Source organism: Crocuta crocuta, unplaced genomic scaffold (genome assembly GCF_008692635.1).
Source record: "Crocuta crocuta isolate KB4526 unplaced genomic scaffold, BGI_CrCroc_1.0 scaffold312, whole genome shotgun sequence".
NCBI classification, from domain to species: domain Eukaryota; kingdom Metazoa; phylum Chordata; class Mammalia; order Carnivora; family Hyaenidae; genus Crocuta; species Crocuta crocuta.
Window position 1 is genome coordinate 20057 of NW_027527378.1, and position 22280 is coordinate 42336.

At 37.4% G+C, this 22280-nt stretch overlaps 1 protein-coding gene across 1 annotated transcript in view; it reads right to left on the reverse strand.

Moving 5' to 3' along the window:
* SCML2 (Scm polycomb group protein like 2) overlaps positions 1 to 22280 on the reverse strand; it is a gene marked incomplete at its 3' end in the record, with an annotated part of 56103 nt that overhangs the window by 16988 nt on the left and 16835 nt on the right. Inside the window, exon 5 of the mRNA XM_077770708.1 lies at positions 18832 to 19075. Within this exon, the coding sequence (XP_077626834.1) occupies positions 18832 to 19075 (244 nt within the window). The remainder of the gene's footprint in view (positions 1 to 18831; positions 19076 to 22280) is intronic.

Sequence of the window (22280 nt, forward strand, 5' to 3'; positions counted from 1 at the left end):
TATCAACTCATTATAAAGGAGATGGTTTGAAAGGTGATCATCATTCATTCCATGCCTCACAGAGGTGGAGAGTAGTAACAACCTTTTGGGAATAATATAGCTGTCTTCATCTTATAGTTAGGCACAGAGGAACAGAAATAATGTGGGACTCTTTACAGAGTGCAATACAGTGTCTATTAGGACACATCAGAAGTTGAGAAAGAATTTCACATTTCATTATTTCTTTTCTTTTTAAAACTAATCATGAAGGGAACTGAAGGGATCTGTGAAATACCGTGTGCCTTGATTATCTTCTAAGACTTAGAGTTGAGTTCAATGCTCTCTTCAGGCATTTTCAGTCATTCTTCCCACTGGATTAAAGAACCATAGTTTTGTGCAGAAAAAAAAATTATTGTGTTTCTTTAATTATTCAACCCTAGTTAGAGATGAATGTGTGAAAATCAATATTGATGAAGTAAATTTAGGAATAAGTGACTTAAGTTTTATGATAGGCAGAGTTACTAGGGAAGACAAGAGTACAGAAGGCAATAATGAGGCACTGGCTTTTATTTCTTCCTGACTTCAAGCTAGAAGTTCTGTCTGGATTGAAGGAATTTCTGTGGGACTCAAGGCACAGGGAAGGTGCAAGTCCAAGAGCGGGTCCTGTGTGAGTCTCTCTCCACCTTGTTGGCTTTACCCAGAAGCTCTTACATGATGCTCTCATCTCTCCTCGTTATTTGGACTCTGTAGAGCGTGTGCACGTGAGCACGTGTATGTTTGCACCTTGGGTCCCCTGCAGTCTCAGTCTAACCATGGGTGTTCCCGACTTTAACTTCTCTGTGGGTTCTTTCTTGATTTATTTTAATATATATCCATTCTGTGCCACTAAAATTTCTTTAACACATACTTCTTTGCCCATATTTCCTCATTGATAAAACAGAAAGGTTAGGAACAGAGCTAGACCTTATTTGTTGGCTTCTTTCCTGAATTGTTCCATAGTAGGTGTAAATGGTTCAACAATTTCAAAGCCATTTCGCCAAACGTGGTGCTCTTCCCATGTATTTATGGTAAGAATTTATTTCATATCGCACTTGTATAATAAATCTGTGTCGCTGAGTTCTATTTTTCCTAGGAATTTGTTTCTATAGTTTAAAAAAAGTACTGTCCAATAATTGAATTAGGAGTATTTGAAAAATTAGAGCAATTTATCATTAACTTTTTTGTGTGAATTATGTTACTTCTTAAGCATTCATAGTTGTTAGTGAGATTTGGCCAAGTGTCAAATAATTTTAGTTATATAATTTTATTATGATTTCCATTACTTTTCAGTCACAGCACTCAAGAAAACAGAGCCATTTTGATTCTTATGGAATGCTTTGTACCCAGAATACTTTGTAACTGGTTGTTTTAATTTGGGAGGCAGGTTTTTCTCCAAATGTGCCTGATGCCCTTACACTTTAGAGCTAGTATTGCTACTGCTGAGTGAACACAAAGAATTGAGATCTGTAGTGATAGAAAGAATAGGCTATAATTCTTAAATTTCAGCTAGTTGTGCCATACAAAATAGACCACATTCCATAAGCTCCAATCCTGAAATTAGTCATGTGATTGAGGTATTCATGTGCTATGTAACAGATTTGCCTGGGAAGAATAATTAGTGGAATCATCAGATACAATTAAGCATCACAAAACTGTGTTCCTTGGAACAGTTTTTTTTTTTTTAATTTTTAATGCTTATTTATTTTTGAGAGAGAAAGCGAAGGAGAGAGAAAAAGAGAGAGAGAGAGGAAGAGAGAGAGAGAGAGAGAGAGAGAGAGAGAGAGAGTATCTTAAGCAGGCTTCACGCACGGTGCAGAGCCCAATGCAAGACTCAATCTCATGACCCTGAGATCATACCCTGAGCCGAAATCAAGCACGGGACATGTAACCGACTGAGCCACCCAGGTACCCCAAACCCAGCCACTTTTCTTTTTAATGTTTTATTTATTTATGAGAGAGAGAGAGAGAAACAGCGTGAGCAGGAGAGGGTCAGAGAGAGAAGGAGATACAGAACTGGAAGCAGGCTCCAGGCTCTGAGCTAGCCGTCAGCACAGAGCCCGATGCGGGGCTCGAACCCACAAACCATGAGATCATGACCTGAGGCGAAGTCGATGCTTAACCAACCAAGCCAACCAGGCGCCCTGCCACTTTTTCTTTAATAACAGAATAAGTCATGTCTCTAAAGAAAACAATTATTCGACATAAGCATTAGTATTTTATCTTGATAAAAAGCCATACAACTTGTAGAGACATACATGAATCCACTAAAAATAACAGTAGAGATACCCATGCAGACTCACTGCATACTGGCAGTGACCTTTAGAATCGGTAGCTGTCTCCAGCAGTTTCAGAATTAAAGAGTAGATCCCCTCAGTAGCACAAACTGACTCAGCAGAATATAATTGTAAAAGCATCATTATTGGCCAAGCAGTTGACCAGCAGGGACACACAGTCTCTACTTGCATTCACAGTAGCAGGGGTACTCTTGGTCTTGGTCAGACACCTCCCACAGGTATCTGCTTATCACCCTTCCTTTAACCATTACTTAAAGACCTCTAAGATACTTTTTCACTTTTCTCACTTTCCTACTGTGCCCAAAACAAGTATAAAAGTCCTTTTCGAGACCTGCCCCCTGCTCTTTCATTTTAAAAGGTTTATTTGTTTTATGACTAATCACTACAAGGATGGCAAACAATGAAAAAGTTAAAAAGGAAAACAAGGTCTCTAGTATTTAGCGGTAGCTGTCCCCAGTTTTTGTGGAAATGGTACCTGTCTTTCATATTTTAACCTTTGTTGGACCTATTCTAACTTGAATGTTCTGCCCAGTTCCCTGCTCATATATAAAGAAGAGATGATTTAGTTGGCATTGTTGGCATCCAATAGTGTGAATAAGCCCGGCCCTGTTGCCTTGGCTCCTCCACTGTCCTTCCTGAGTCTCCTCACGACCTAAGTGAGTTTCCTTCCCAAAACCAAAAACCACAGTTTTACAGTATTGAAAAATACTTTAAACATACAATAAGGGGCACCTGGGTGGCTCAGTCACTTAAAAGTCCAACCTCAGCTCAGGTCATGATCTTACAGTTCATGAGTTTGAGCCCCACGTCGGGCTCTCTGCTGTCAGCACAGAGTCTGCTTCAGATCCTCCATCACCCTCTCTCTCTGCTCCTCCCCGGCCTGCACAAGCCCACTCTCTCTCTCTCTCATTCTGTCTCAAAAATAAACACTAAAAACAATAATAATAAAATAGACGTCTGGGTGGCTCAGTTGGTTAAGCATCCAAGTTCAGCTCAGGACATGATCTAATGGTTCAGGAGTTCGAGCCCCACATCAGGCTCTCTTCTGTCAACACAGAGTCCACTTAGGATCCTGTGTCTCCCTCTCTCTCTGCCCCTCCCCCACTCTCTGACTCGCTCTCAAAAATAAACAAACATTTTTAAAAAGCTTGTTAAAAATAATATAAAATAAACATACAATAAAAGGTAACTCCCACATAAAAAGAAAAATAAGCCATTCACTCACAAAAGTAAAGATCTAATTTAAAAGAGCTTGTTTTGGGGGGTATGACAGAGAATCCCCATTTGGGAAATGCTGCTATGTATTTTCTAGGAGTTTTTAAAAATTATGTCTGGACAACTAAACCAAAACCAATATACTGACAGGCTTTGTAACTTTTAACTCCTGTCTCCCCCATTTCAAAATAGGATTTGGAGATCAAAGACAAACAGATTCAAAAAGAGAAAAGAAATCCTTTACACACCTTATAAAATATACCTTAATCTGTACAGAATATTGTATAAGATTATTGAAAACTTACAAAAATGCAACAGGGAAAAATATCCCAAACAGAATTAAAAGGTTATAGAATAGCTCTCTAAATTAAACAAAGTACAAAAGTCCAGTTAATTTATCTTGTACATAAATGACACTGCTTTTTTTCTTGGCATACATGCTAAATTAAAATAAAATCTAATTTAGTGGAATTTATATGGTTTTCCTAACTTGTTATATAATGATATAAGCATTCAGCCTAGAAAGGAAACCAAAAAAAAGCAAGCAGCAGCTAGAAATCACAATTACATTTTAGAAGGGCTTTAAGAGTGTTCTTTTAACAATACTTGCCCCGATCACAGATGCTCTGTAAACTACTCACTTCAGCTTCATGGGGGATGCTTCCCATGAAGACCATTATATTTCACAATCGCTACTCTGCTTACTTCAAAAGAAACCAAGATTTTGGTCACAATGACATTAAAGAAGATGACAATTTCCAAAACCTTTAATATTTTCAGAAGAAACTTCACATGAAAAAAAGCAACTTCAGATGTTCCAGGTCAATTCATAATTCATCTAACAATTCTCAGCTTTTAAAAGCCACTCAATTTTTAAATCACAGCATCTTTTTTCTTACTGAATGACTCCTATACAGTGACTTGCATTATGTTGTTAAAAAAAATCATATAAGAGTCATTGCTAGGACTTCCACAAAACAAATGTACTGGCATGTTATTTAATTAGTAAAATGTTATCCACATCTCTATTTTTTATGGTAGAAATAACCGAAGACTGACTTTTCCCTTGTACCATAAAATAATATTTAGAAATGACTAATCAAATAACAGTACCAACAATTTCAATAAGTAATATTTAGAGCCAAAAAGAGAACTGTCTGAGATACAGAAATGAGTGGATATTTAGTACACAAAAGCTAACAAAGCAGACAATGAATTTCTCTCACCGTACTTTAATTACAATATAAAGAAACTTGTGGGGTAATTCCTACCTTTAGAAATATTCCAGAGAAACAAGTTGTTGCTATATTTACCATTAAAGTGACTTAGGTTCCACTTGATAGCCTTTCTCCTTTACCAGAAATAAAACTGCCTTTCTGGAGAAAGCAAGTCAACAACAAAGCCCAAGTTGCCAGAGGAAGCATANAAATGGGAATGAAGCTATTTGCATTTGTTGGTTTAAGGGGAGGAAGAGTGGGAGGTGGGACTAAGAGGACTGCTAAAGTAATTCGCATAATGTCTGTGTGCTGTATGGACAGTGATCATCAGTCACCTGCTCAAACTTCCCTCACTCCTGCCTTCAGCGAAGAACCAAAGGTTACCCTGGGTCAGAGAATCTGGAAAGAAATGAGAAGACTTGAAAAATCTAACTGCTAACCCATTGCGTCTGTAGACAAAGTTATCCCCGCCGGACCACGTGTCCTAAAACCAAGACATTTTAAAAGTCACAAGAGAACTTGTTAAAATATATGGCAGAACAGAAACAAGAAAGAAGCTCCAGTCTCTGCTTGCAATTATTGTAGTATTTAACTGAAATATTCAAAACAGAGAAAGGACATTTGGTTTTTTTCAAGATACTTCTTTGCATCACAATAGCCACTCATTTGCACAAGCAAAACATTTGTTCCAAGCTGTTAGTATGAAAAAGAAAATATCAGCTGTTTTAAATTTCATGGCTTTTGAGTGAATAATTTGGGGTGATAGCATTTCTATTTCATTCATGCCACACAAAGAGTACTAAATAAACTATATTAGCCTGTATATTATCATAAGCTACATTAAAGGCAAAATTCTAACAAATAATTAAGTGTTCATCAGAAGCTTTTTGGTGGGACTGACATACCTTGAACTTTTTACAGCCTTAATTACACGTACATCTGTTACTTCTGACCCATTATAACATAAAGGAAAAAATGCTGCTTTACGTGGATTTTACTAAACATACACAGTCATATAAAAAGAGGAGAAAAGGTGGTAAAGATATGCCCTAAAAAAACTATAAAATCTTAATTTTAAAACTTAGAGAATGGTGAAGTCCAAGTTACAGAATCCACAATACCTCTATGCATGCCTGAACAAAAAACAAAAGCAGCCATAATTTCTGGTTNATAAACCATACACACACCACACACACATCACAAAATAAACCAGCATTCAAAAAGTAACTAAGAGTGCCCAAGACAATCTCATTTAAAAACATATTCAAAGCATTTTACTTTAACCTTAAGAAGTAAGTTCCTATTCATACAGTTTGTGTCTGAATTACCCACAAAGAAAATCTAATATGCCTGTTCTATCAAGTATCATCAAAAATATTTTATAAAGCTATGAAAGAAATGTCATGTTACCAATGAGTTCCACCTAGAAATTAAAGCTTTTTCTATGAGAGGTAGGGGCTGGGGAACCCAATAAAACTGAAGGATTTTATCAAGGAAGGAGCTAAGATGGTCACTGATATGCTATAATACCACTAGACAGGAATGTTTCCTGATTCTAGGTTTTCCCCTCCTCCACAGTTCCCTTTGGACCAGAGGAATTCCTCTAAACCCTCGGGATCCTGCAACTTTATACTCAAAGCATCTGGAAGTTTGCTGCCCTCCTTCCTGGTTGGTCTATGTGGTCACAATTACATAAAGAATTAGGCTACAAGATGACACTTCACACCAGCGTAGGTCATTAATTTATAATCAATGATGCATAAATTTGAAGCTAAGTTAAATAAAACTAATTCATTAATGTTTTAGAAATTACATAAGTTGAAAGTTTAACTTACATAGTTAACTTTAAAACTATTTAACTTTAAGTACCTCTAAAGTGAGGTAGAATGGTTTACAATGTAATAATTTATTTAAAAAAACTTTGACTATCCCACAATATGAGAAAAAAATATTAGGGCAAATATTCCTAAGAATCCTCTGCTTCTTAATATATCCATTTTCTCAAAGAGTGGAAACCTACATTTATTGTGCTCATAAATAAAATCATAAAAAAGACCAACCTATTTGTTTAGAAACTTTCCCAAATAAAGACAGGAGACATTAAAATATTAAATACAAAAAGCACACATGGCCTTTAAAATAACGGTAGTTCCAGTTCTTATTCTAAGTGGTTAGATTCCGGCTCCTGCTCTTTCATGTATTAAATGCGTGAACTTTAATGGGATGACTGGCTATGTATCCTATGTATCAGAGACAAAAGAAAGGTAATGTGAGAATAAATCAATAGCTTATATAACATTCCTAAATTTCTATCATTTTTTCAGAGAGAATGAAGATACAAAATACAAAGGAGATGGGGAACAAAATGAAACAGAAAACAGCAAGACCAAATAAATTCTTCAAGAAGAAAAAATCTACAACAGGCCTTGTTTTAGTTTACTTGACTCAGCCTTTAAATTGTTAAGGACACAGCAGCACACATCTTTCCTCTTCCTCCCCAGATACCCTGTACAGGTCTCGAGAATAAATCTGATGAGCTGTGACAGCACCAACCAGCAGTGAAGGACTCTGAAAGACTGTAGGGTCATAATGAAAGCCAAGAAACAAAAACCTAAATAAACAAGAGAAAAAAACCACATAGCTTGCTCAATTTTCTATACAAAATAAGTTTCCCAGGGGATTTTTTGACCAATGATAAGCCTAAAAAGAACCTGGCTGTTTCTGATTGTAGAAGTGTTAACGCAGGGAGAAAAAAATTGTTAGCGTAAGCTTTAAAGTACAGTAAACTGTATTATTTTTTTTTTTGTATTACTATTCTTGGAGAAAAACCAATAAAGCTTAAATATGTCGTTTTTTAAATGTAAAGTCAAATCAAGTGGCATTCATGGATGCCTCATTACATTTCTTTAAGAAACTATGCAAGTGAACTGTCTTTAGTCATCAAGTACTTGAAAAAGTTTTAAGTGTTATATCCTTTAAAAATGTTGGCGAACTATTTAAAGGTTGAAAACTAAATATTTACAGTGTGTTTAAGAAATATTCAAAATGGGGGTGTCTGAGTGGCTCAGTCAGTTAAGCAACAGATTTGGCTCAGGTCATGATATCACGGTTCTGGGTTGGAGCCCCGCATTAGGCTCTGTGCTGACAGCTCACAGCCTGCTTCGGATTCTGTGTCTCCCTCTCGCTCTGCCCCTCCCTCATTCACAGTCTATGTCTCTTAAAAAAATGAATAAAAATGTTAAAAATTTTAAAAAAAGAAATATTCAAAATGAACCAAAAATAAAGACTTTGAAAAATTTACGAAATTCAATTAATGTAACATTATGTGTGTGCCTTTGGAAATTGTTTAGCTAAGATTCTTAATTTAGACTCTTATTTAGTATTCAAGTCAATAAAATTAATATTTCTATACATTTTTAAAGACCATAAATAACATTAAAAAGCAAATGAGAAAAAAGTTTTTACTTTTATGCCACCATACACCATACACAAAAATAAACTCAAAATGGATTAGGATTAAAGACCTAAATGTGAGACCTGAAACTCTAAAAATCCTAGAAGACAGCACAGGTAGTAATTTCTCTGACATCAGCCATAGCAACATCTTTCTAGATATGTATTATAAGGCAAGGGAAATAACAGCAAAAATAAGCTATTGGGACACATTAAAATAAAGAGCTTTTACAGAGCAAAGGAAGCAATCAACAAAACTAAAAGACAACCTGTGAAACGGAAGAGGTTATTTGCAAATGATGTTATCTGATTAAGGACTAGTATCCAAAATATATAAAGAACTGATATAACTCAACATCCTCCAAAAAGAAAATATAATTAAAAAACAGGCAGAAGACATGAATAGGCATTTCTCCAAAAAGGACACACAGATGGCCAGCGAACACATGAAAAGATGCTCAATGTTATTAATCCATCAGGGAAATGCAAATCAAAACCACAATGAGAAATCACCTCACACTTGTCAGAATGACTAAAATAAAAAACACAAGAGACAAATATTGGCGAGGATGTGGAGAAAAAGGAAACACTGTGTGTGCACTGTTGGTGAAAATGCAACTGTGGAAGACAGTATGGAGGTTCCTCAAAAAGTTAAACATAAAGTTACCCTATGATCCAGTGATTACACTACGGGGTATGTGCCCCAAAAATACAAAAACGCTAACTCAAAGGGATACATGAACCCTATGTTTACTGCAGCATTATTTACAATAGCCAGATTGTGAAAGCAGCCCAAATATCCACTCGTCGATGAATGGATAAAGATGTGGATATGTATGTCTATGTTATTCAGCAGTAAAAAGAATGACATCTTGCCATTTGCAACAACATGAATGAAGCTAGAGACTATAGTGCTAAGTGAAATAAGTCAGAGAAAGACAAATACCAAATTATTTCACTCATATGTAGAATTTAGGAAATAAAACAAATGAGCAAAGGAAAAATACACAAACCAAGAAAGAGACTCTTAACTATAGAGAACAAAGTGATAGTTACCAGAGGGGAGGGGCACGGGGGGATAGGTGGAATAGGTGAAGGGGATTAAGGAGTACACTTATAATGATGAATAATGAGTGATGCATAGATTTATTGGATCACTGTATTACAGACCTGAAATTAATGTAACACTGTATGTTAAATATACTGGAATTTTTAAAAAAGCAAATGAATGACAAGAAAAGTTTTTACTTTCATGACATTTATTGCTATGTGCAGTAAATGAAGCACTCAAACGAACAAGAAAGGAAACAATACGAAAAAAGCAGGAAAAGATTAATTAGCAGGAAAATCATAAAGGAATATTAATGACCAAGACATATGGAAAGAAAAAGATTCACCCTCACTAGCTAAGAAATGAAAATTTTAAAAACATTTTTTAAATTAGCAAAAATAGTAAGAAAATGCCCAAAGTTGACAAGAGAAAGAAAAAAACACTTTCACTCACCTCTGAGGGGAGTGGAAATGGGTATGACTTTCTAAAATTTGTCAGGAAGGGAGTTAAGATGGCAGAGAAGTAGGGGGACCGGGATTTTCCTCGTCCCTCAAACACAGCTGTATTGAGGTCAGATCACTTGGAACACCCAGGAAATCAATCTGCGGAGTGGCAGAAGGATCTCCACGGTTGGAGGGAGACCGCTTGGCAGGATCGAAGTGCATGTATGTGAACTGTGGGAGATAAAACGGCATAGGCACGGAGGGGAGGGAACCCCTTCTGTGGAGAGACAAAAGGGAGAGAAAGAGAGAGGGGTTGTGAAAGTACGGCATCGAGTTAGTACAAGTGGAAAACCTCTCTGGACCACGGACTGGGGAAGGAGAAATACAGAGAGTGCCATGATCTTTTTTGCAAACAGCCTTAGGAGCTGAAACTCGGTTTTAGAAGAGGGCGACTTTCTCCAGAATGGAGCTGGAAGTGGTGGCGCGCACTGTAAGGGAAAAGGGAGCCGGCCCAGAGTGCATAGCACAGTGTAGCGATCTCAGGGGCACAATGGGAGAGAACAGTCCCCTTCCCAGCATACTTTGGAAGGAGAGTTTATTGCCTCCCCAAGGACAAAAGACCCTGCAGCTGCAAGCCAAAGGCCTTTAATCATCAGGGCAGAGTGGCTCTACTCTGGTACACGGGAGAGGTGCCGCACCGGGCTGGGTCTTTTCAGACCTGGAGTTCTGAATTCCAGCTGAGCACCCAGAAGGCACAGGAGAACTGTGGAGTAGGACGAGCTGACCGCCCTCGCTATTCTATCAGCATGGGTTGAGATATCCAGTAAGGGGAGGAGAGACTGGGGTCTTGCCATTTTTCTCCCCAACATCAATAGGGTGGGACTTCAGAGAGCAGCACAGGGGCCCCCAGTGGAAACGGGACCCACTTAAACCAAACCCCACCCCTCTGTGCCTGGCAACTGCATATTTACTGGAGCAAGACTGACCAACCCAAAGCAGCTGGCATCCCCTCCAAACCAGCACAGCCACAAGTCCCAGGCACCAACAGACAATGCTTCTTTTTTTTTCATTTACTATTTTATTTCATTTCATATTTCTTTCCTCCCTCTTTTTTCTTTTTTGGAATCAGGCTCATAGTTTCTGACTTGTTTTTGGTCAATTAATATTATATACATATTTTTTTAATCAGGCATTTTTATTCTCCTCTTTTTCCACCTTCTCTCTTTCTTCTTCATTTTCCTCTCTCTCTGGATTTAGCCTTACAGTTTTTGGATTCTCTGTTTGTATTTCTTTTCTGCCCTTTCGTTTTTCTCTTTTTATGGAATCAGGCTTCCCCCCTCCCTTTCCTTTTTTCCCCCCAGGGTTACTTCAACAAACAAATCAAAGCACACCTAGCTGAAGGTCCAAACATTCTACCACTACAAGTGAGGAGGAGCTCTGCAGAGGACTGACCAGCGGGGTAGAGCTGACAAAATGCAATGAAAGAGTGCATGCAACAAACAACAGAAACACTTCCTGGAGTGTCAAACCCTGGAAAGTGTATGACCCCTTTTTAATATAGTAGTATATACTCTCAGGTGCAGGACACATAACAAGCTTTTAAAACACACAAAAAATAGAAACTTAGCCAAAATGACAAAACAGAGGAATTCTCCCCAAAACAAAGTTCAAGAAATCATAGAGAAATGCTCAAAACAGACATAAACAATATATCTGAACAAAATTTAGAATAACTGTCATAAAACTAATATTGAAAAGAGCATAGATGACACACCAGAGAAACTCTTGCTACAGAAATCAAAGACCTAAGAACTAGTCAGGATGAATTAAAAAATGCTATAACTGAGATGCAAAATAAACTAGATACAGTGACTGTGAAGATGGAAGAAGCAGAGAATAGGTGAAACATTAAGATAAAATTATGGCAAATAATAAAGCTGGGAAAAAAAGAGGGAATGGAGATTACTAGATCACGAAAAAAGATAATGAGAGAGCTAAGTGATTCCATGAAATGAAACAATATCTGAATCATAGGAGTGTCAGAAGAAGAGCTTGAGAAATGGACAGATGGTTTATTTGAACAGATTATAGCTGAGAACTTCACTAATCTGGGGAAGGAAACAGGCATCCAAATCCAAGAGGCAAAGAGAACTGCCTTCAAAATCAACAAAAAAGGTCAACACCATGGCATACCATAGTGAAACTGGCAAAATACAAAGATAAAGAGAGAATTCTGAAAGGAGATAGGGACAAAAGAGGCCTTAACCTACAAGGGTAGACACATAAGGGTGGTAGTAGACCTGTCCACTGAAATTTGGCAGGCCATAAAGAAGTGACAGGAAATAATCAATGTGCTGAATAGGAAAAATATGCAGCCAAGAATCCTTTCTCTGGCAAGGCTGTCATTCAGAATAGAAGGAGAGATAAAAACTTTCCCAGATAAAAAAAAACTAAAGGAGTTCATGACCACTAAATGAGCCCTGCAGGAGATCCTAAGGGGGACTCTGAAAGCCATATCTTTCTCACTATGAATGTAAACAGACTAAATGCCCCAGTCAAAAGACACAGGGTATCAGAATGGATTAAAAAACCCCCAAGATCCATCTATATGTTGCCTACAAGAAACTCATTTTAGACCTGAGGACACCTGCAGATTGAAAGTTACTAGAGAGAGAACCATCTATCATGCTAATGGGCATCAAAAGAAAGCCAGAGTAGTCACACTTATACCAGAAAAATCAGATTTTAAAACAAACACTATAAAAAGTCATGAAGGGGATTATATGATAATTAAGGAGTCTATCCAACTAGGAGAGCTAAAAATTGTAAATATTTGTGCCCCCAACATGAGAGAACCTAAATATATAAATCAATGAAACACAAACATAAGCAAACTTACTGATAACAATACTGTTAACTGTAGGAGGTTTTAATACTCCACTTACAGTAACGGACAGATCATCTAGGCAGAAAATTAATAAGGAAACAACAGCTCTGAATGACACATTGGACCAGATGGACCTAACATATATTCAGAACAATTCATCCTAAAGCACCGGAATACACATTCTTCTCGAGTGCACATGGAACATTCTCCAAAACAGACCACATATTGGGTCACAAAACAGTCTTTAACATGTACAAAAAGACTGAGATCATACCATGCATATTTTCAGATCACAATGCTATAAAACCTGAAATCAACCACAAGAAATCTGGAACGCACCTAAATACAGGGAGGTTAAAGAACATCCTACTAAAGAATGAATGGCTTAACCAGGAAATTAAAGAAGAAACTTGAAATATACATGGAGACATGGGGAAAAACTGAGAGCTTTCCCCCTGAAATTAGGAACACGACAGGGATGTCCACTCTCACCACTCTCCACCACTCTCACAGTGCTGGAACAATCACCAACAAAAGGAAATAAAAGGCAGCAGAATTGGCAAAGAAGAAGTCAAACTTTTACTTTTCGCAGACGACATGATACTCTACATAGAAAACCTGACAGACGCCACCAGAAGTCTACTAGAACTGATCCATGAATTCAGCAAAATTGCAGGGTACAAAAATCAACGTACAGAAATCGGTTGCATTTTTATAGACCAATAATGAAGCAACAGAAAGAGAAATCAAGACACTGATCCCATTCACAATTGCACAAAAAACCATAAAATACCTAGGAATAAACCTAACCAAGGATATAGGAGATCTGTATGATGAAAACTAAAAAAAAACTTATGAAGGAAATTGAAGAAGACACAAAGAAATGGAAAAATATTCCATGTTCATGAATCGGAACAATAAATATTGTTAAAATGTCCTTACTACCGAAAGCAATCTACACATTCAGTGCAATCCCAATCAAAATTGCACCAGCATTCTTCTCAAAACTAGAACTATCCTAAAATTTGTATGGAACCACAACAGATCCCGAATAGCCAAAGCCATATTGAAGAAGAAAACCAAAACGGGAGGTNCTGGGTGTTATATGGAAACCAACCTGACAATTAGCGATTTAAGAAAAAATTAGAGAAAAAAATTAAAGATTACAATCAGAAGAAAAATAATTAAATTTTTTAATTACATTTGTTTATTTTTGAGAGACAGAGAGAGCCAGAACACAAGTCTGGGGGGTGGGGGGGTAGGCGGGCAGAAAGAGAGGGAGACACAGAATCTGAAGTAGGATCCAGGCTCGGAGCTGTCAGCACAGAGCCCGACATGGGGCTTGAACCCATGAACTGTGAGGTCATGACCTGAGCGGAAGTTGGATGCCTACTCGACTGAGCCACCTAGGCGCCCCAGAGGAAAAATAATTAGAATTGACAGTTAAATTCTCAAAAGCAACAGAAATCAAAAGGTAAAAGAATGATATCTTGCATGTCCTGTAAGAAAATGGCTGTCAACCTAGAATTCTACACCCTGACAAAATATCTTTCAAGGGAGGAGTTGGAATGACATATTCAGATGAACATACAATGAGAGGGCATGCCACCAGCAGACCCTTTCCTCACTAAAGAAAAATCTGAAGGATCTACCTCAGACAGAATTACTCTCAAATGAAAGGTCTGAGATACTAAGAAGGTATGAACAGAAAAGAACACTTTCAATATGCAGGTGNAATAGCTAATAGTATTCCTATAAAAGATGTAACTAATTAAAATATACAACAGTAACAATGTGACTTGAAGGGGCAAATGGGTATTCTAAGTTCCTTTTACTATCTTAGTACAGAATAAAGATACTGATCAATTTCAGAATTCCATTAATGTAAGAAAGCATGTTAAAATTTCTAGAGTATTAAAAGAACAAAAAACATAATGTATAACTTTCAAACAAGAAAAGGGGGGAAATGGAATAAGAAAAAATACCCAGAAAGGACAAGAAAGGAAATAAAACATAAAAAAGGCAGGACAAATAAAAAGCTCAAAATAAGGTTGCATACTGAAAACCAAATATATCTGTAATCACAATAAATACAAATAGATTAAAACCTTCAGTTAAAAGACAGACTGGCTGAATGGCCAAAAAATCAAAATCCACCTATTTGAAAGAAATGTGTCTGTTCAGTTAAGAATAGATAAATGTTGAACATTGGAGAGAGAACAAGAACACCAACCAAACAAAAGCTGGTATGGCTACATTAATATAAGATAAAGCAATTTTAAGGTATAAAAAAGAGGATTACTACAGAAGGTTCAACTGACCAGGAAGTTATAACAGTTCAAAATTTGTACACACCTGATAATGTTGCCACAAAATAGATAAAACATAAACACTAGAAGAACTATAAGCAAAAATGGACTTTTTTTGGTCATAACAGACCCTACAGGGGAAGAAAACCATTCGAATTACAGCAAACTTCTCATCAGAAACCTTGAAAGCCAGAAGGAAGTTGCACTACATTTTTTAAGTACCGAAAGAGCTGTCAACCTAGAAGTCTATATCCAGCAACTATCCTTCAAGTATGAAAAGGAAATAAAGACATTCTTAGATGGCGTAAGGCTAAGAATTTGTTGACAGCTGACCTACCTAAAAGAATGACTAAAAGAAGTTCTCTAAACAGAAAGGAAATGATTAAAAAAAAAACAACCGAAGATCAGGAAGAAAGAACTGAAATGGTGAAACTGTGGGTAAATACAATACTTTCCTTCTCCTGAGTTTTTAAATTATGTTTAATGGTTTAACAAAAATTAACACTGCCCAATGCCATTTTCAATGAATGTAGAGGAAATATTTAAGATAATTCTATTATGAATGTGGGAGGGTAAAGGGATATAAATTGAGGGAAGGTTTCTAAAATTCACTTTAACCGGTGAAATGTCTAGTGGGGTAAAGGACAGAGGAGGCGGATCTCAGAAAGTATCAGTGAAACCACATTTTAAAAAAACACTTTGCATCTGCTATTTACTCAGCTCTCTAAATCCGGCTTTGCAAATAGTCAAGTAACCATGTTTTTACTTAAGACCACTAATGAGCTCTCCTCTTTCATGTTGTACTTGACAGTGCTGAATACTTACTCCTTAAAATATTTAAGTCTCCTGTTGTTGGGGAAACCCATCTAATAACTCTCCTACATTTATGTATACTTTTGCTCAGTGCCCTAAGTTGATTTCTATCTTCTACTCATCCTTTATTTTTGTGTTTCTCACAGTTTGGGCCTCAAACCATGTGCAATGGAAACACCTGAGCTCCATTCTGGACCTATTAATTCAGAATCCCTGGGTATGAGCTCCAGGGTATTAGCCTTTGAATAAGCTCGCCCTAGCAGGTGATTCAAGTATGAAAATTGTTTTAAATATTGACTCACAAGGTTCTGTCCCTGATCCTCTTCTACTTCTACCTGTTACACATCCACAATTAAAACTACACCCAGGGATGCCTGGGTGGCTCTACTGGTTAAGTGTTCCACTTTGGCTAAGGTTATAATCTCACGGTTTGTGGGTTCAAGTCCCACACTGGGCTCTGTGCTGACAGTATGGAGCCTGCTTGGGATTCTTTCTCCCTCTTTCTCTGCCCCTTCCCTACTCATGCTTTCTCACTCTCCCAAAATAGATAAACTTAAACACACACACACACACACACACACACACACACACACACACAACTTCCCCACTTACTGCTATTAATTGGATGTGTAGCTGCCTACCCCCCACTCTCAGCCACTGCCAATACCTATAATCCCACCTGATACAGAATATTTACTTGAATGAGCCTGATGACTCTCAAATCTGCTTTGCCAATTCAGACCTATCTCTTTTAGGCTCCATACCTGCATGTGCTGCTATCCAATATCCTAAAGTTACCCTGAATTAGTTAGGATTAAGTTCAGTTAACAGTAACAGAAAAACCTGTAAGAATATTGGTTTATATAGCAGAGAAGTTTATTTCTCTCAAATAACAGTCTGGAGGGGCACCTGGGTGGCTCAGTTGGTTAAGCGTCAGACTACAACTCAGGTCATGATCTCACGGCTCGTGGGTTCAAGCCCTGCATCGGGCTTCATGCTGACAGCTCAGAGCCTAAAGCCTGCTTCAGATCCTGTATCTCCCTCTCTCNCAGAAAGATGGAACTGAGAAAGGTACATTGATCTCTCTCTAATACACTTTTTGGAAGTAGAACATATGACCTGTACTTTTATCTCATTGACCAGGACTTAGTCTCATGGCCATATATAACTGCTAGGGAGGCTGTAAATACAGTCTTCATGTTAGGTACCTGAATTGTGTTACTAAGAAAAAAAGGGAGACCAGAAAGTGAAAGACAACAGCATTCTTGGCCACACATTCCAAAGTTACCAAGTTCCAAACTGAACTCCCTAGTTCTCAGGATATACTGTGCAATTTTATAGCTTTGTGATGTGTCTACCCTACCTTTATCTCCACTCTGCCAGGCAAACTCCTTTTCCTCTCTTAATACATCATGTATCTTTCTGTGAAGCTTTCCTTTACCCAACCACCATTCCCTCCAGCCTAAACAGACTGGATGTCTTTGGGCCACTTTTGTATCTAGCATACAACTCTACTTTTGCATAGTTAATTCTGGATCATATATATTTTTTAAAGTCTATCCTCCATTCATCTGTCTTCTAGAAGATAAACTCCCTGAAGGCAGAGACTGCCTCAGTATCATATACACATAGATCTGTAGCATACTACATTTCACAAAAATCAGCAAGTGACATCTGCTTCCTAGAATTATGGCAGCAGGGAACTGATAAAATAAGTACCTAATAAAAAGGATGTTATGGTATGTAGTATTATAATATAATGGGATGTGTTAAGAGTCCCAAATCATAGAAGATTCTAACAGCAGTTCCAAGAATATGGCTATATGCTTTTATCTAGCCACTGCTCTCATCCAGCACACATTACTCATTTTCTATACTCATCTTTCTTTTTTTCTGGTACAAATAAATAAATTTTAGTTGGATAAATTTTAAGTATGTTTACATTTGATTATACAAATTTTGTATTTAACTTAGGTCAATTATTAGGTTCTGTGCTTAGATCCCACTTAAATCTCAGCAGTTATTCTATCAGAGAAGACTAGTTTAGGAAAGTTTAAAGCCTTTGGAAGAGTCACTGAGGAGCCTCAATATTTTGATGATTTTTCTCTGAAAGAAAATATCTAGATGATCATAGTATTCAATTTAGGAAGCAAAGCATTAAAACTGATAAACACTTGTTTATAATAACATATTAATCTACGATTGCTTCCATAGCATAACATTTTAACTGATGGGGAGATTTTACTTTTAAGACCATCAAAGTATTGGGGTGCCTGGGTGACTCAGTCAGTTAAGCCTCCAACTTTAGCTCAGGTCATGATCTCACAGCTTGTGGGTCTGAGCCCCACACTGGTATCTGTGCTGACAGCTCAGAGCCTGGAGCCTGCTTTGGATTCTGTGTCTCCCTCTCTCTCTGCCCCTCCCCTGTTCACACTCTGTCTCTGTCAAAGATAAATATTAAAAATTTTAAGTAAAAAAAGACTATCAAATGCTCAGCGTCCCTCCTCATCAGGGAAATACAAATCAAAACCACACTGAGATACCACCTCACGCCGGTCAGAGTGGCTAATATGAACAAATCAGGAGACTAGAGGCTGGTGAGGATGTGCAGAAATGGGCACCCTCCTACACTGTGGGTGGGAATGTAAACTGGTGCAGCCCCTCTGGAAAACAGTGTGGAGGTTCCTCAAAAAATTCACACTAGAACTCCCCTATGACCCAGCAATAGCACTGCTGGGAATTTACCCANTTTTTGAAAAAAAAATTAAAAAAGAACACAATGTCTGAGATATAAACAGTGGAATACTATATGTAATTTTAAATTGAATATCAACTACAAACATAGCTAAGCACCCCAAAATGCCTACAGTAGCTAGGCTTCAATGGTCCAAGTGTGACTTGTAGTTTACCCATATTCTCCAATGTGGACTGTCAATTCAGATTATGATGCTGAGTTGGTCCTCAAGAAATCTAATTTACCTTCTTCTACCTCCAGTTCTCTAGCCTAGACAGTGCCCTCACTATTCTGTCTGCTGCTCCAGTTGCAAATGAAGTCCTAACCTCAATGCTAGTATCAATCAGATCTAACTTCAATAAAATAAAGAAAAACACATAGTTACTTATTATCTTACCATGAGTTCCAGGTGGTTGTAATACATCTCCTGTCAGTCGACACCACCCAACTGGGAAAATATCTCGACAATCGTACTTGCACCAATAATCAAAAGCTCCACTCCAGCCATCAAATGTGATGTAAATTTCATCTCCTTTAACATCTCCAACAGTTGCAGGGCAGATCATATAAGGGTTCTTTTTATCAATGGCTTCAAGTTTCATCCCTACTTTGAAATTGTTTAGAGGTGGCTTTGGTGGTTCCTACCAAAAGATTAAAAAAAAAAAAGTTTTTGTTAAGATTCAGTAAGAGGAATTTACTCAATTGTATTTTTACAATCTTTATCAACCAAAAATTAAACTCCATGAAAACAGTTGTCGGAGACCTCTCTGAAACTGTGCTCTACAACATCTCACTTACTCTGGAGCAGAATCAAGAACCTGGAAGGAAACAAACCCAGACTTATAGTACTTCATTTATTCATTTAAGAAATAGGTGTTATGTACTAGGTACCAGAAATTTAGGATTCACAGGCGAACAAAAAATATCAAAGATCCTTGTTCTGGTGGAGCTTACCTTCTAGTGGTTGTGGTAGTGGTGGCTGGGGTGCGGGNCAACAAGAAATTTTAAAAGAGTGAATCAAATAAATCCAATAAATGTGTAAATTACAGGGTATGTTGAAAGCTGATAAGTCCAAAGAAAAAGGGGCGCATGGGTGGCTCAGGCAGTTAAACACCCAACTATTGGTTTTGTCTTAGGTCATGATCTCATGGTTCGTGAGTTCGAGCCCCACATTGGGCTCTGTGCTGATGGTGTGGAGACTGCTTGGGATTTTTTCTCCCTCTCTCTCTCTGCCCCTCTCCTGCTTTCTCTTTCTCTCTCTCTCTCTGTCAAAATAAATAAATAAAAAGAAAACAAAAAGGAACAGCACCAGATAACATCCAAAAAATAAAACAAACAAACAAAAATAACCCAAACACCTCCAAGTATAAAATGCAGACACAAGAACATGAAAGTCATAAAGCTTGGGGTCATTTATGATATTCAATCCAGAAACCAATATTTAAAAAGCATCCTTTAGTTACCAAAATTTAAACCATGCAAATGCTAACAGGATTCTTAGAAAGTCTAAGTGCTATGTTAAAAGCAACACCTTTTCTTTCTATTTGGCTTTTATCATAGTAAATAAACAGCACCATCATCAACCCAGTCACTCAAGCCAGAAGCCCGGAAATAGCCCTAGACCAGGGGTTATCAGCCCAACTGAACATCAAAATCACTTGGTACGACACACCCAGGATTTTTATTTAATTTCTCTGGAGTGGGGCCCAGGCATCAGCACACATTAATTCTCCAGATGATCCTAATGTGCATCCAAGGCTGAGAACTACCAAGCCAGATGCATCATTTTCCCCTTAACACTCACATTCAAAAACTACAACCTGCCAATTCTATCACTTAGATCTCCAGAATTCTGTAATGACATTAAATGTTAACCCTCAATTCTTCAGTATATGCCAGGCACTGTTGTAAATGTTTTAATTCTCACAACAATCCTATAAAGTCAATGCAATTATTATCCCCATTTTATAGATGATAAAATTAATGCACAATTGCCTAAGAATATGAGAGCTGGAGCTAGATCTTAAACATAGGCAGACAACTCCTTGGAGCATCCTACCACATGATCTGCCTGGACAACTCCAACTGATTGACTTCAAAGCCCAGCTCTTCTGGTCTCCGTAAGGCTTCCCTGACCAATTCCTGCCCACTTCTAGGCACCCTCAAAGGAGATGCTCTTGCCTTCAACTGAAAAACTACCCTTGAAACGTGTTCACTCCTCTGAGACCAAGGGATTCTCAAAAGCAGATACATCTTATTCATATTGCGATTTCCAGTAGAGTACTCAACAGCAAGATTTTTTCAAAAAATTGAATTAACCAAGTAATCACCTGAAGAACAGTAAACAAGCTTTAAAGTAATTCAAGTAATTCTTTCACCAAGATATAATTTAAACACATATCTGGTAGGTTTTCTTTTTTAAATGTCCCTTTTAACCCATCTCATCGTCCTGTACTTTTCCAGTGATATCCCTTATACCCCTGAAGTCTTAAAAGTTCCTTAATTATTAGCCTTCAAAGTCCTTTTAATTACATAATCTTAATTTGATTCTTAAAAATCACCCTAAAGTCAGCAGGGCAAAAGTTAGCTTAGTCAAAGATCAAAGGTATTTGATAAATAAGTAGCTGGTTAAGTAAGAAGCAGAGTTACATACTGCCACTTCATGAAGGGGCTAAAGGTCAACTAACTGTTACTATATATGGAAGGAAAAGAGGGAGGTAGATTTAACAAAGGATAACATTGGCAGTTGATAAATTTATCCTACACATTCACAGAACGGAGAAAGCTTTAAAAGCACACTTAAGTTTCTTAGGCTCTTACACTGTCATATAACCAAATATGAGTAAGACTTTCTATAGCAAAACGAACTAAATTCAAATGGCAATATACATTTTCTGCTGTACAAAAGAGAAGACAGGAATGAGCAGAAAAACAGAATTTTAAGATTCAAATATATGATCTAAAAAGATATCCCAAATGTGACAGTATGTCATCAACGCCACATTTAGCTGACAAGTAACAAAAATCAGACAATGATAATGGACAAAATGCAATTTATTCTCTGAAGATTTTTACACTGTTTATTAATTCTTCTAAATTTCATGAATACTCTAACAAAGTTACTTATATCTGTATTACCATATAAATAAATATAACAGAGCTTTGGTGGAAGAAAACAAATATTTATTTTCTTAAAAAATCAAAGGAACTACTCTTTTTCATAAATGAGAGGGTTTTATCTCAAAACAAGCTACCTCCAGATTTAGATAATTGGCAAAATAGTACCCTCTGCTGTCCACAAAAGGTAATAATATAAAGTTGCTTTTAAATATTTTTTTAGTTTTTTAGTTTATTTTGGGGGTGGGGTACAGACAGAGAGAGAGGGAGAAAGAGAATCCCAAGCAGGCTCTGCACTGTCAGCATGGAGCCTAATGCGGGGCTCAAATTCAAAAACCATGAGATCATGAACTGAGCCAAAATCCAGAGTCAGACAGTTGATTGACTGAGCCACCTAGGCACCCCTTAAATGCTTTTAAAGAATATGGTTTGTTTTCATCAGTTCTTGAATGACTTCCTATACACAAAGATATATTTGTAGAGGCACCTGGCTGGCTTAGTTGGTAGACCATGTGACTCTATCTCAGGGTTGTGAGTTCAAAGCCTCACCTTTGCTGTAGAGATCACTTTNCCCCTTAAATGCTTTTAAATAATATGGTTTGTCATCATCAGTTCTTGAATGACTTCCTATACACAAAGATATAATTTGTAGGGGCACCTGGCTGGCTTAGTTGGTAGACCATGTGACTCAATCTCAGGTTTGTGAGTTCAAGCCTCACATTGGGCCCT